The sequence below is a fragment of the Chanodichthys erythropterus genome, chromosome 2 (assembly GCF_024489055.1).
Source record: "Chanodichthys erythropterus isolate Z2021 chromosome 2, ASM2448905v1, whole genome shotgun sequence".
In the NCBI taxonomy this organism is placed as follows: domain Eukaryota; kingdom Metazoa; phylum Chordata; class Actinopteri; order Cypriniformes; family Xenocyprididae; genus Chanodichthys; species Chanodichthys erythropterus.
This window is the reverse complement of record NC_090222.1, coordinates 3,773,191-3,788,335: the sequence shown is the minus strand read 5'-3', so window position 1 is coordinate 3,788,335 and position 15,145 is coordinate 3,773,191. Positions and strand designations below refer to the sequence as shown.

General features: G+C 36.3%; 1 protein-coding gene across 2 annotated transcripts in view; it reads left to right on the top strand.

Moving 5' to 3' along the window:
• The window catches only part of adcy3a (adenylate cyclase 3a), a 41,675-nt gene that overhangs the window by 19,260 nt on the left and 7,270 nt on the right, over positions 1-15,145 (top strand). Inside the window, exons 7-14 of one of the 2 annotated variants that reach the window (XM_067399885.1) lie at positions 354-519; positions 604-720; positions 2,099-2,241; positions 3,618-3,779; positions 5,238-5,325; positions 11,720-11,836; positions 13,234-13,502; positions 14,240-14,321. In XM_067399885.1, the coding sequence (XP_067255986.1) occupies positions 354-519; positions 604-720; positions 2,099-2,241; positions 3,618-3,779; positions 5,238-5,325; positions 11,720-11,836; positions 13,234-13,502; positions 14,240-14,321 (1,144 nt within the window). Of the gene's footprint in view, positions 1-353; positions 520-600; positions 721-2,098; positions 2,242-3,617; positions 3,780-5,237; positions 5,326-11,719; positions 11,837-13,233; positions 13,503-14,239; positions 14,322-15,145 lie in introns of both variants that reach the window. The other variant, XM_067399878.1, reaches the window with a different exon arrangement.

The following is a 15,145-nucleotide window of genomic DNA, read 5'->3' as shown; positions in this document are numbered from 1 at the left end:
TGAAGTACGCCCACATACTGCAAACAACACATGAGCGAACAGTCATGGATGAGACACATCTGGATATATGCCTGACCCTTATCCGTCATCATCATCAGTAAGACTCAATATCAATGAGACCCACCCTAAATACATGTATGCTCAGTTGTACTCAATTATTTATCAGCTCAGATAACGCCTGGTGAAAGTGGTTTGTGGGTTGTTAGTGACTGTTTAGTTAATTAGCCCAGAGTTTCCAACAAATAAACAGAACATTGTCTGTAAGTGTTGTGTAATCAGCAGACCAACAGGTTATGTCTGCCAGTAACGGACTCAGAAAACAGGCTATGCTTGAACTCAAATGTTTCTGGTAGGCGAGTACACATCTCCCAGAATACCCTGGAGTGTCTGCACGGGGAGTTTGATGTGGAGCCAGGGAATGGAGGAGACCGCTGTGAGTACCTGAAGGAAAGGGGCATTGAAACATACTTGGTGGTGGTGCCCAAGGGACCCGTGGGCAAAAATGGCATCAATGGAGTAGTGAGTGTCATTTCCTCTTACTGTCATTTCCATCTCTGTGTGTCTCTCTCATTCTCACGCTCTCTCTAATGTTTTTTCCAGAAGCTTTCGGTGACGTCATCGAATGGGAATTCTCCATTACTGATCAACACCACGGAGTGTAATGGGAGCGTCCACACGGCGTGTACCACACCGGAGGATCCGGAGGAGCTGGATACACGGGTATTAACATGATGATCTCACACACTTGCTATGTGTTTCATCCACCTATTTTTTTATGCAATTTTTGGTTTATTGCATAAAAACACTGAATGTAAATTCTAAAACGTATGCGCTCAATTTAGGTGGATGATGTTTTATCCGATAAGAAGGATACACTTTGGATAAACTACGATGGAAACACATTTACTGAATAAGTTCCTCGATGTGCAACAAAAAACTCCCATGACGTCACTAACCAGCGGACCGATCGCATCGCACCGTATCTCAAATGTTGGTTTGGTTGTTCTGAAATGCCTGAGCCAAAGTCTGTCATCAGAATGATTTGGTTTAATTCCCTCCCAGAAGCTTCTCACACGATTACGTTCCCAAACGCCAGCATCCGAATGTTTATTGTGTTTTGTCTGTCGCTCTGAGATGAAAAAAAAAGAGCCACAATTTCTTCCCTAATTGCAGCAACTTCAATTTTTAGCAGGAACACATAGGATGGAAATGGTGCTTTATTCAAAAATGATTTATGCTTTATTTCAAGTTTGCGCACAAGTTAAATTTTCAGCTTTGGATGGAAACATACGTAGCTACAGACATTTGGAACTTTTATTCAGCAAAGGTGCATTAAATTTATTAAAAGTGAAAGACATTTATAATGTTTAAAAAAATAAATATTTCAAATATATAAAACTATTGTTTTTTTAAACTTCCTATTCATCAAAGCATCCTGATCCTCCAAAAAAGTGGGGGAAAAAGTCAGTTTCCACAAACATAAAGCAGCTTCAATGATGATTATCAGAAATGTTTCTTGAGCAGCAGATCAGCATATTAGAATGATTTCTGAAGGATCATGTGACACTGAACACTGGAGTAATGATGCTGAAAATTCAGCTTTGATCACAGGAATAAATTAAAGTTTACTATATATTCACATAGAAAAAAATACAAAACTGTTCTTTTATATTGTACAATGTATAATATAATATTTAATGAATAAATAATAAAATAAAAATAAAATAAATAAGATACGATTTATCAATTAAAAAAAAACAGTAAAACAAAACAAATAAATAAAATAAATATTTTACAAAATTTAATTTTTTTTATCAAATAAAAGCAAGAGATACTACTTTCAAAAACATAAAAAAAAACTTACTGACCCCAAACTTGAACAGTACTCTATTTCTATAATCTGGCATTTCATAATTAGTGTGAAGGGATCTATAGGGATGCATTGTTTCATTTAACAATATTGTCGTGCTGAAAATGTGTTGCTCTTGAATTTTTATGTATTTGGCATGATGATGGTTTTGGATAAATAAGTGATCACACACGCAGAACACACATCATAGACATGTTCTCACGTGATCATGTGTGTGTTTGGTCGCAGGTGGTGAACCCCTCATTTCCAAACCCGCGGCGTCGGTTACGTCTGCGTGATCTGGCTGAGAGAGTGATCGACGCTCAGGAGAATGAGCAGGAGCTCAATAAACTCCTCAATGAAGCTCTGCTGGAGAGAGAGACCGTACAAGCGTACGTTTTATGCGTTTGTGTGTGTGGACAGCCTCTGTAAACACTGATTTACAGGAGGGCATTTACAATAGAAATACATATAATACTTTTAAAAAAGATTAAGAACTTATATAATAAATAATAATATACTTAAAAGAACGCAATGAAGTGCAACTGAATGTAATGTTTTCAGACAGTTAATTGCATGTTAAATAAAAATATATTATTATTTAAATTTATATTAAATGCAATTAATTGATTGATCTTTATAGTGTTTTTTGACACACTTTAGTAGGACTTGAGTACATCTTTATATGTATTTTTTTCATAATTATTTCTATTGTCTTTGAAATATGGTTAAAGTGTACTGCTGAATGCACTGACAAACATTTAGGTAAAGTAAAATCTACTTTAATGTCATTTCTATTGAAAGTATGTTGTGTATTTAAATATATTTGTAATTACACATTTGTAATGATGAAGTTGCAATTTAGTACATTCAAAATATATTAACTTTCAATTTAATATCTAGTAACACACTACAGTTAAAGGTGCTCTATGTAAGTTTTTGACTATACTAAAACATAAAAAATACCATGATATGTTTGCAGATATTTATTAAACATGCTGAGTTCCATGTCGAAATTTCGGTTTTTGTTTCGGTCTGTACAAGACCGCACGTTGCCAATTTACCCAATAGTATTTCGCCACCCCGGGTTGCCAGTTGGCGAAAACACATGCAGCGAATTGCAGCCATGGAAGCCAGCGAACAAACTAAAAATCTCTATGAATGGGAGCATATTAAAACACGATATCAACTCATCATAAACCAATAAATCAACTAATCATCTTACAGTGTGTAAGTGTCCTCGCCTTCCAATGTCAGTTGAGCTCGCTCCTGTTGCGTGTCTTCAAACTACAAGAGCATCGAGTCTGAGGAGGAGGGGGCGGGGCATACAATATTTTGAATTTGAACTGCAGTACCCATTTCAACCACTAGCTGTCATTCTTACATAGAGAACCTTTAAAATTATAAGCAAGTATTTTGTGTTAGTCAACACATAAAAATAAGTGTACTTTAAAGCACGACAAAAAAATTATAAAAGTAATTATTTAAAATATACTTTAAAGTAAAACTTTAATTTGATATTATTTAAAAAATCCACTTTTTAAAAGTGTACTAAAGCATAGTCATGAAAATGTACTCTCTTCTACATCCATGAAAGTGTACTGGCCTTTTATTTCATTATTATTATATTGTCTGCAAGTACAATGTTTTAAAAAGATACTTTTAAGATTTGAAGTACATTACAAGTGCACGTTCAGAGCATGTATTTTTCACAGTGGTTGTGTTGAACTCCTGTAGGCCTATGTGTGTGTTTCCTTGTGCACTTCAGGCTGAAAGGGAAGTACACTAATCCTCTGTCTCTGCGCTTCACCGATCCGGAGCTGGAAACGCGTTTCTCTGTGGAGAAGGAGAAGCAGAGTGGAGCCGCTTTCAGCTGCTCGTGTGTGGTGCTGCTCTTCACTGCTGTCATGGAGGCCCTCATTGACCCCTGGTCAGTTAACTATTAACAAATCACCACACAAACACGGTCGGCCTCATCCAAGCCTGCTGTTTTAGCAGCCAAAGGTCAACAAAGGCCAGTCATAATCTATTTACAGCTATTATAGCATCTGTTTATTGGTCTAAAAATAAGGTCCTGTTGCTACTTAGCTTTTCCCTTTGTCTCTGGCTATGAAATATCCACCTTCATTTGTGGCTGGGAATCATATGGATTTCCTGATTCAATTAGATTCTGATTTTGATGTGATTCCAGTTCATCTGTGCAGACCCTTGTGAAAAAGAAGCACACTTTAGCGTAGTTTTAAAAGGAGTACTTTTTTTTTGGAAATAATTTAACTTTAAAACTATGTTTTAATATTATTTATAATTAAAAGTAAATTATTTTATCTTAAATGTATATTAAAAGCAATTAGTTGAACTTAAGAGTGCTTTTATGATTCACTTAAGTAGGACTTATATGTGTATTTTTAAATTATTTCTATTGTCTATTGAAACCTAGTTAAGTGAATGCACTGACAAACTTTTATGGTAAACTAATATATACTTTAATGTCATTTCTATTGAAACTTGTATGTCGTGTATTCAAATATATTTGTAATTAATGATGAAGTCGCAGTTTAGTACATTTAAAATATGCTAACTTTAAATGTAGAGTTAGACAACACACTAAAGTTAAAATTATAATCAAGAACTTTACATTTGATTTAGTATGTTAGACAACACATCATAATAAGTGCACTTGTCAGGGGTTGCTTATAGTAAACCAATAAGAGAGATAACGCAGAATAAACCAAGATAACACTTTTAATAAACACCAGGAACGAATGAACACTACACAAATCAACGTAACGTTATCACGAGAACATGAACTGAGGGCTTAAATACACAGTGAAGATCATTAACACAACAGGGAACAGGTGTGACTAAGTATAAACCATGACAACTAATGAATGACTAGGGCTGTGTCCGAAATTGTTCCCTATACCCTTAAAGTTGCTGTATGATTTTTTTTAGTGTACTAAAGCACAAAAAAAACATATGTTTGCAGATATTTAGGAAACTTAGTTTACATACTTGCTTCTCTGAAAAACAATTCTGCCAATTCTGCCAGTTATAAATGTGTGTTCGTGTCGGAATGTCTGTTTTTGTCTGTTTTGTTTTGGTCTGTGTGATCCCGCCCACTGCCAATTTACCCAATAGTATTTCAACACCCCGGGTTGCCATTTGGCGGAAGAAACACAGCGTATTGTAGCCACAGAAGCCAACAAACAAACTAGGTCAGAGATCGCAGCTTCTAGCCGATCTAAAAAGCCTTAACATCCATCTAAAAAGCTATGACCAGAGGCATATTAAAACGAAAGGCCAGTGTGATGCCAGTGTGTTTTTTATTGCTGTATTACTGTGTGTTCTGGTGTATTTCTTTTCATTTTCCCCTGTCTGCTCTGCACAGGTTGGTTACAAACTATGTGACTCTGGCCATAGGGGAAGTCTTGCTGCTTATTCTTACTATCTGTTCGCTGGCCGCCATTTTCCCACGGGTGAGTTACTGTTCTAACTCCTCCCTTAACCAATCACACACACAACATTTCTTGTTCGACAGTAGGGATGGGCGATGTCTACCAAATAGGCATCGGATGATGTTTACAGTGAAATATTGCGATGGACGATGACATCAGGGTAGGGGATTTAAAGGGTTAGTTCACCAAAAAATGAAAATAATGTAATTTATTACTCACCTTCATTAGAGAAGGACCGATATATCGATTTACCGATATTTTCCCTGATATTTAAGCATTTTACCATAATCGGATATCGGTTTTGTAATATCGGATTTACCGATAAACGCCGCCATCTTGTGGGTGTTTTGAGAATTGCGCACAGGATCGCCATCACAGCGCATCTGAGGGGAGACGAGACAACGGCGTGCACATGTATACTTACCTGCTTTGCTGTAATTAGTAAACTTTATTTAACATAACAGCCATTAATGCACAAATTAGATAAATGCCTGAAATGTAGCTAGTTTAGGCAGCTTGTCTCTAAGAAATAGATATAATTATATAAACATGAATTATATAAACATTTACTATATAATCATTAATTCGCTAATAAACATCCAAGTAAACACAACTCTATGGAAATTCGTTATTTATTATCTCTGCGAGCAATTGCCGTTTGAGTATAGTTCTGTGTAAATGCATAGATAAACAGCGCTTTGTCAGCAGATATTTCATAATCTAGACCAACAAAAACATTATTAATAATTCTGATATAACATACGTTAAGTTGAGAAATGCAATAAAATACGATGTTTTGTTTGTTATATTCCAATATTTCAGAGAATATTATTCAGTTATTTAACATTATCCAACAAATTATTCTTCACTCTTTACTTGAGCCTATTAAACAGCTTATAAATCTACTAAAACTGTAGTTTAAATGAAGTATTACATTTCTGCAAAGTTGATATGACTCCTGTCTTTAATTTATTTTCTCCATTTGAAAACGTTAGATATTCTACATTAATTTTGCTTATTGTTGACACTAGTGTCGCTGCTGGTGCTTTTTATAAATAAAATTATTTTTGTAATATGAAGATTAAAATTAACAAAATTTATTGGTGTAAAATAAGATTTGTTTTCTATGCAAGGAGGAAATGATTGTTATGAATAAAATGGTTTGTTTAGTTCAGTGGTGTTGTAATCGTGTCAAAAACAGAAGTATAACAGTGAATAAATATTGGTTCTGCATATCGGTTATTGCGCACATAAACACAGAAAATATTGGTATCGGTAACGGTTCTAAAAAAAATCAATATCGGTCGATCACATGACGTTCTACAGCCATAAAACCTTCGTTCATCGAGGGTCTTACGGCTGTAGAACGACATGAGGGTGAGTAATAAATGACATTATTTTCATGTTTGGGTGAACTAACCCTTTAATTCATTGGAATAAATTAAAAACACTCTCTCTGCTCTGCGCCAGTGGACACGCACCATTAATGTGGCGTGATGTGGTGGTGTGATCCGCACCGCTGTTTTGACGCGCTGCTCACTTCAACTAGAAACAGTAAAATGGTGCTACCGTTCTGTCTCGCGGGCTAGATGGAAACATTTTTTGCACAATAAAATCTTTACTGTTTAAACTGTGTTCATTGAACTGTTCTGAATGTAATTTGTATTGTGGGAACAATCATGGTGAGGAAACGCATGCAACACTCCTAAACTCTTACACCATGGAAACAAGCACTCATTTAGACGATTGAATGCATCTCTAATCGCAAAACCTGATTTTATCAAGTACAACATGTTCCTGGATCAAGATCTTGATGCTCTTGGAACAACATTCCAATCAACCAATCAGATTTGTTTACAGTTTGAGTTTACAGTTGATGTCAAGGTTAGGCTTACAACCAGGGTTAGGTGCTTCTACATCAGTGTTATTCTCCTATAATTTCCCTCTGATTTTAGGGATAACTTATGGGTAGGGTTAGGTTTAAAGGTAGGGATACACGTCAGACGTTAGACGTGTTCCTGGGTCAACATATTTTGTTGATCCTGGAACAACATTCCTGTCTGAAAATTTAGTCCTAATCATATTCCTACCCTTAAACCCTAACCATGTCTTGAACATTGGGGGAACCAAATTCCTAATAAAAAGGGATTTTTATTTAAATAATTGAAATAATTCAAGGATTAAAATGGATTTAAGGGAATAAAGAAGAGATAAGAATGTATTTTGTAGCCTTGTAGTTGTGAAGTAGTCCATTTAAAATCTATTTTATTTAAAATTATGCACACATTCACTCTTGTTTGTATGTCTAATATGTCAAAAAAAACCCAAAAAAAAAACACCTTGCTCGTCACATTCAGTTTTGGATGACATGATTTTAAATGAGAGCATGTTTTCAATTCAAAATGGAAAACAAAAGTTGTGCAGTTTGCATCACTGTGTTACTGTGGGTCGTTAACGTATCCATCGTAAACGGTTGTCAAATATTAAATGTTTAGCTAATTATATGTTACCACGCATGCACTCTCACTGTAAAAACTAAAAGCGCCATGTTGGAATTCACACTCGTCTTCAGTGAATAGTAAGCCCCGCCTTCTTTTATCTGATTGGCCATCATTTCGACATTGACGAGTGCTGTTATACAGCTGAGGAAGAGCAGCCTAGAAATGTAACTTTTTAAATTGTCTGTCATCCTAACAACACACAGAGTGTTGTGTAACGGAGAGCAGCATTAAAGGTGCCATCGAATGGAAAATTGAATTTACCTCGGCATAGTTGAATAACAAGAGTTCAGTACATGGAAAAGACATACAGTGAGTCTCAAACTCCATTGTTTCCTCCTTCTTATGTAAATCTCATTTGTTTAAAAGACCTCCGAAGAACAGACGAATCTCAACATAACACCGACTGTTACGTAACAGTCAGGATCATTAATATTTACGACCCCAATATATTTGCATATACCAGCCCATGTTCAAGGCATTAGACAAGGGCAGAACGTCTGGATCTGTGCACAGCTGAATCATCAGACTAGGTAAGCAAGCAAGGATAATAGCGAAAAATGGCAGATGGAGCAGTAATAACTGACATGATCCATGATAACATGATATTTTTAGTGATATTTGTTAATTGTCTAGCTAAATGTTTTGTTAGCATGTTGCTAATGTACTGTTAAATGTGGTTAAAGCTACCATTGTTTCTTACAGTATTCACGGAGACAAGAGCCGCCGTTTAGCCACGGAGCACAATCAAACTCATACAGAATCAAATGTAAAAATCCAAATAAATACTATACTCACATGATCTGATATATGCATGCAGCATGAATGATGAACACTTTGTAAAGATCCATTTTGAGGATTATATTAGCTGTGTGAACTTTGTTTATGCTGGTTAAGGCAGTCGAGAGCTCCGGGGGCAGGGAGCGTGAGGAATTAAAGGGGCCGCAGCCTGAATCGGTGCATATATAATTATGGCTCAAAATTAGTTCAAAAAATGAATAAAAAAAATCGATGGGGTATTTTGAGCTGAAACTTCACAGACACATTCAGGGGACACCTTAGACTTATATTACATCTTGTGAAAACTGGTTCCAGGGCACCTTTAAGAAATATCAAATATTGGGGGGGACAATTTGGCCATTTCCAATTATTGGGGGGACTTATCCCTCTCAATGCCATTGGTGGTTACGGCCCTGCCCTAAAATCAGAGGGAAATGATAGGAGAACATCACTGATGTAGAAGCACCTAACCCTGGTTGTAAACCTAAACTCAAAGTAAACTGTAAACTTGTCCCTCAAATCTGATTGCTTGAATGGAATGTTGTTCCAGGATCAACACAAATGTTGATGCAGGAACATGCTGTACTTGGTGAAATCAGGTTCTGCAGGTAGGGATATGGTTAGGACTACATATTCAGACAGGAATGTTGTTCCAGGGTCAACAAAATATGTTTACCCAGGAACATGTGTAACTCAGCAAAATCAGGATGTGCCAACTACTCTATGTATGATCTCTCAGTTTGAAGCATCTGTCATATGAATGTCTATGTGCTGTCATGAATATTTATTATTTCTCACATGATAAGACAACGCAGTCTCATGAATAATTATGACGCATCATCGATGTGCTAGAGTGTTTCGCCACGTCACATGCTGTGAAATTGCAGCACTGTTATTGCAGTGGGGCCAGTTTAACCAGTGTTTATTGAGGTGCAGTTACATCAAGTCTGTATTATGTGTGTTCCATTCCACATCCATTTTAAGGTATTCCACGCAGGATATACAGGTTCAACGTTCTATGAATATTAAGTGATTTTCTCTAGATTTGAAGCAGAATTTATTAGGGCCCGAGCACCGATGGTGTGAGGACCCTATTGTAATTGCTCAGCCAATTATTCTTCTTCTCCAAAATGAATCGCATTTTTGAGGGCCTAAACTTTCTCAAAAACTCATGAAACTTTGCACACGCGTCAGAAGTGGTGAAAATGTACATCTGATATGGGTTTCAGAATTAGGTGTGGCAAAATGGCTCGATAGCGCCACCTACAAAGTTTCAATTAAGCGCCCTTCGTGCTACGTTTCACGTACAGTTATGAAATTCAGTAGACAGATGTAACAGCCCAATACCTACAAAAAAGCCCCTGGGTGCAAAGTTTGTAAACCCAACAGGAAGTGAGATATTTTGAATTTTCTCTACAAAATTTTGGCAGTTTTTGCCATTTCCACATGTTGTACTTTAACGAACTCCTCCTAGAGCTTTAATCAGATCAACATCATATTTGGTCAGTCTAATCTAAAGGCCTTTGAGACGTTAAATTGCGAAGATCTAGAGTTTTCGCTGAAAGGCGTGTCCCTGGCAAAGTTCGATGTTTCGCCATGAAACAGGAAGTTGTTGTAACTCGGGCATACAATATCTGATCTGCCCCAATCTTCACATGTTTTATTAGAGTCCTGACCTTAAGACATCTATATGACAATAGTCAGTTACAGTCATAGCGCCACCTGCAGTCAACAGGAAATTACATGTTTTACACTGTGATTAACTCCTCATAGAGATTTAACCAGATACACATCAAATGTGATCAGTCTAATCTTAAAACCCTAGCAATGATAAATATCGAAGATCTTCAGTTTTCGCTGAAGGGCGTGTCCGTGGCGGACTGACAAAGTCTGATGTTTCGCCATGAACGATGAAGCTGAGATTGTAGCTGAGGCATACTATGTCTGATCTGCTCCAAACTTCACATGTGTGATAAGAGTCCTAGCCTAAAGACATCTATATGACAATATTCAGTTAGCCATAGCGCCACCTGCTGGCAACAGGAAATGACATGCTTTACACTGTAATTCACTACCAGATTCACATTTCATTATGCCACGAAGTACCAAACATGCTAGAAACACGTTAAATCATGCAACACTTGGCTGAGTGTTAATTTATGCGATTAACGGCACTAAAGAAACAGGAAGTTGTTGTAACTCAGGCATACAATGTCCAATCTGCTCCAAACGTCACATGTTCGATAAAAGTCCTGGCCTAAAGACATCAACATAGCAATATTCAGTAAGTGTGGCATTTCGAAATGACTTTGGCATAATTCTCCTGTATTCACTCGCTTACATGCATGTCACCCACTGATCACTGTTCCTAAGGCCAACAGGTGGCGGTGAACCCGGGTGCGAGGGCCCTTTCATTGCTGCTTGCAGCTTTAATTTATTAATTGTATTTTTGCCACCCCATTGAAATCACTGGGTCTTACCTGGCCACTCCTGAAAAAAAGTTCTGGCTTTAGTGTAAAGGGTTCTTCTTCGCAATGAAATTTCCTGAACATTGCATGATTATGCTTTCCATTAGGCTCTGGGGTCGTGATCCACGTTCTGCCGAACAAGGTTTCCATGTCTAATGCATCTTTGTCAACTTCTTATGTAATATTAATGTGACGAGGTACATGAGTGAAATGCTGTCCCTGAGGCTCATCCTCGTCCATTTATTGTTCCAGCATGCACCAGTATATATGATTCATCCTCATTAGTTAGGTCTACAGAAAGTTACTAGTATTGATTCCCTCATAGCCACACACACACACACACAGACTCAGCGAGTGCAGAGATAAAATGATTTTGAAAGGAGAGACGGTCACACACTAGGCAACAGACGAAGGACATATAAATTTATTGATTTTAAAAATCATGTTGTTATGGATGAAATCAATTGTTTCCACAAACACTGTACATCCAGCCCCCCCAGGGCTGAAGTAAATGCATGCATACTGTGATTATATCACAGGCCTTTCAATTGATTTTATTGGTCACTTACTGTGATAACAGGTCATGTGCGTACAAGGTTAAAACCTTTTGCTGTGACTGGATGTTTGTGTGGATTTTTATGTTTAAGAAGCTTTCTGTCTCACTTTCAGGTATTTCCAAAGAGATTGGTGTCGTTCTCCACTTGGATTGATCACACGCGCTGGGCTCGCAACACTTGGGCCATGGCGGCCATTTTCATAGTCACAATGGCAGACATAGTGGATATGGTAAGAAACAAGTGAATGAATTAAAAAAAGTTTTTTTTTCTTCTAATTCAGCAAATGTTTATCTGTCTGTCTGTCAATCATGAGCATTTTTGAACAGCCTCTTTTGTTTTCCATAACTTTTTGTACTTTTAAAATACTACTTTTTAACATACTGTGGATCATATAAAGTTTGGGATCAGTAAAAAATGAACAATTTTATTGTGCAAGGATGCATTAAAGGATTAGTTCACTTTCAAGTTAAAATTTTCTGATAATTTACTCACCCCCATGTCTTCCAAGATGTTCATGTCTTTCTTTCTTCAGTCAGAAAGAAATGAAGGTTTTTGATGAAAACATTCCAGGATTATTCTCCATGTAGTGGACTTCACCAGGGTTCAACGGGTTGAAGGTCCAAATGTCAGTTTCAGTGCAGCTTCAAAGAGCTCTACATGATCCCAGACGAGGAATAAGAGTCTTATCTAGAGAAACCATCGGCCATTTTCTAAAAAAAAATAAAAAATTATATATGTTTTAACCATAAATGCTCATCTTGAACTAGCTCTCTTCTTCTTCTTCTCTATTAGAATTCCAACAGTATAGACACTGCTAAGTGTAATACTGCCCTCCACAGGTCAAAGTTTGAACTAAAATGTCATTTACAATATGCAAGTATATAACTTTGACCTGTGGAGGGCAGTATTACGCTTAGCAGTGTCTACACTGCTGGAAGCTTTGAAGCTGCACTGAAACTGTAATTTTGACCTTCAACCGTTTGGGCTCCAGTGAAGTCCACTATAAGGAGAAAAATCCTGGAATGTTTTCATCAAAAACCTTCATTTCTTTTCAACTGAAGAAAGAAAGACATGAACATCTTGGATGACATGGGGGTGAGTAAATTATCAGGAAATTTTAATTTGAAAGCGAACTAATCCTTTAAATTAATCAAAATTGGCAGTAAAGACATTTATAATGTTACAAATTATTTTGGTTTCAAATAAATTCTGCTTTTGAACTTTCTATTCATCAAAGAATCCTGAAGTATCACAGTTTGGACGAAATAATGAAGCAGCAAAACTGTTTTCAACATTGATAATAATAAAAAATGTTCTGGAAATTCAGCTGTGTCATCACCGGAACAAAATACCTTTTAAAACCGTCAAATAGAAAATGGTTATTTTAAAATGTAATAATATTTGACAATATTACTGTTTTACTGTATTTTTGATCAAATAAATGCAGCCTTGGTGAAAAGAAGAGACTTTTTTCACAAACATTACAGAAATCTTACGAACCCCAAACTGGACAAACATCATTTTTAACATCTAAAACACTGAAACAATACCTCACATCACCTTTAAGATGCTGTTTTTGAACGCTGTGCTTCAGTACTTCTGTCTCACTTCTGATGTCTTCTGCAGTTAAGCTGTCGGCCTCCTCAGCCCTCCACAGTAGAGGTGACTGCGGTCCCTCCGGTCACAGCGGCCGCCAGGAACTGTTCGGAGAATCCTAAATACTACAGCTACGTCGCCGTACTGGCTCTTATTGCCACCACCATGCTGGTGCAGGTCAGCCACATGGTCAAACTCACGCTCATGCTGCTGATCACTGTAGCCACAGGTGTAGTCAACATCTACAGCTGGAGGGACATCTTTGACCTGTACGATCAGGCTCGTTTTAAGGAATACAGGTGGGTCTAGCAAATATTATACTGCGTTACAGTATTAGTTTGGCTTTTTCAAGGCAAGCTTCACTACTACTGTTGCATTAGGGACTTGAGTATTTTTCTTCAGAAAATGTTCACCTGTTGAATGAAATAATGATCAAACCTACATTGACTGAAAGTTTACTCTCGACCATATATAGTGGGCCAGCCATGTCTCAGTCCTAGAATAACTGAGAGAAATGGGGTGTTACTTTCAAGTCACTTTTAACCTTATAAATCCTACTCTATCATATTAGATACGCAAATTTCTAATTGATCAACATGATCAAAGCTTTGCTGAAAAACCTGTTGTACACAATTTTCTACAAGCATTCTGTCATCTGATTGATAGTTCACACTTTTTTTGCCAGTATATTTGTAAAAACGTCCGCCTTCAGCTCGTCTTTTTATAAAGCAAACATAAGAATAACTTTTATTTTGTCAGTAATACTTCATGATGAACACTTACTGGACTGAAGCAACTTAGGTTTACTTGGTTATGTATACATAATTTTTTTAGAAAAATGTTCAAATGTAAGTATCAAAAATATGATCATCAGGCTTTTCACTGTATTATATGTTTTAATATAGAGATTTGATCATAAAACTAAGCATTTAAATATAATCTTACTAAGACATATTATTCCATTTATACATAAAAAAAAGAGTTTTCTGGTTGTTATTTCATATGTCAGGCTTCATTTCTTTTTCTTTTTTTACAGAGTTTATCTTGTGCCCTCCAAATACACCATGAGTGTGATGATCTTCATCATGATGGTCAGCTTCTACTACTTCTCCCGACATGTAAGATTAGGCTTTCTCTCTCTGAGCAATTTCTTAAAGGCATAGTTAAAAAATTTAAAACACCTTAAAAATATCATTACGCCCATATGACTGGTGTAATATTCCAAGTCTTCTGAAGTCATACGATCACTTGGTTTGAGAAACAGACCAAACAATTAGTAGTTATTCACCTGAAAATCTTTCAAGCTGAAAATTAAGCCCATTCCTCATGCAAGGTCTTGGGATGTAGAGCACAAGTCATATGAATTATTTTTGCTGTACTTTTATGGCTTTTAGCTTTTCATTTTAGAGCTTCCCATTTACTGGCATTATTATATTGAGCAATGCACTTTTGAATGACATGATGTTGGTCAATTAATGACAGAATTTTTGTTTTGGGGTTAAATATTCCTTTAAAGTAGACTAAATTTCAGTAGTTTAATAAATTTTTTTATGTTTTTAAAAGAAGGCTACATTTATTTGATCAAATACAGTAAAAAACAGTAATATTTGGAAGTGTTATTACAATTTAAACTGACCATTTTTCTATAAATATATTGTAAAATATAATTTATTCCTGTGATCAAAGCTGAATGTTCAGCATCATTACTCCAGTCTTCAGTGTCACATGATCCTTCAATAATCATTCTAATATGATGATTTGATGCTCAAGAAACATTTCTTCATATTATCAATGTTGAAAACAGTTGTGCTGCTTTGTATTTTTGTGGAAACCATGATACACATTTTTTAAACAGAAATCTTTTGTAACATTATAAATGTCTTTAATGTCATGTTGACGTTTGTTATTGTATGTTCTCACATTTCTTTCTGTTGGCGTCACT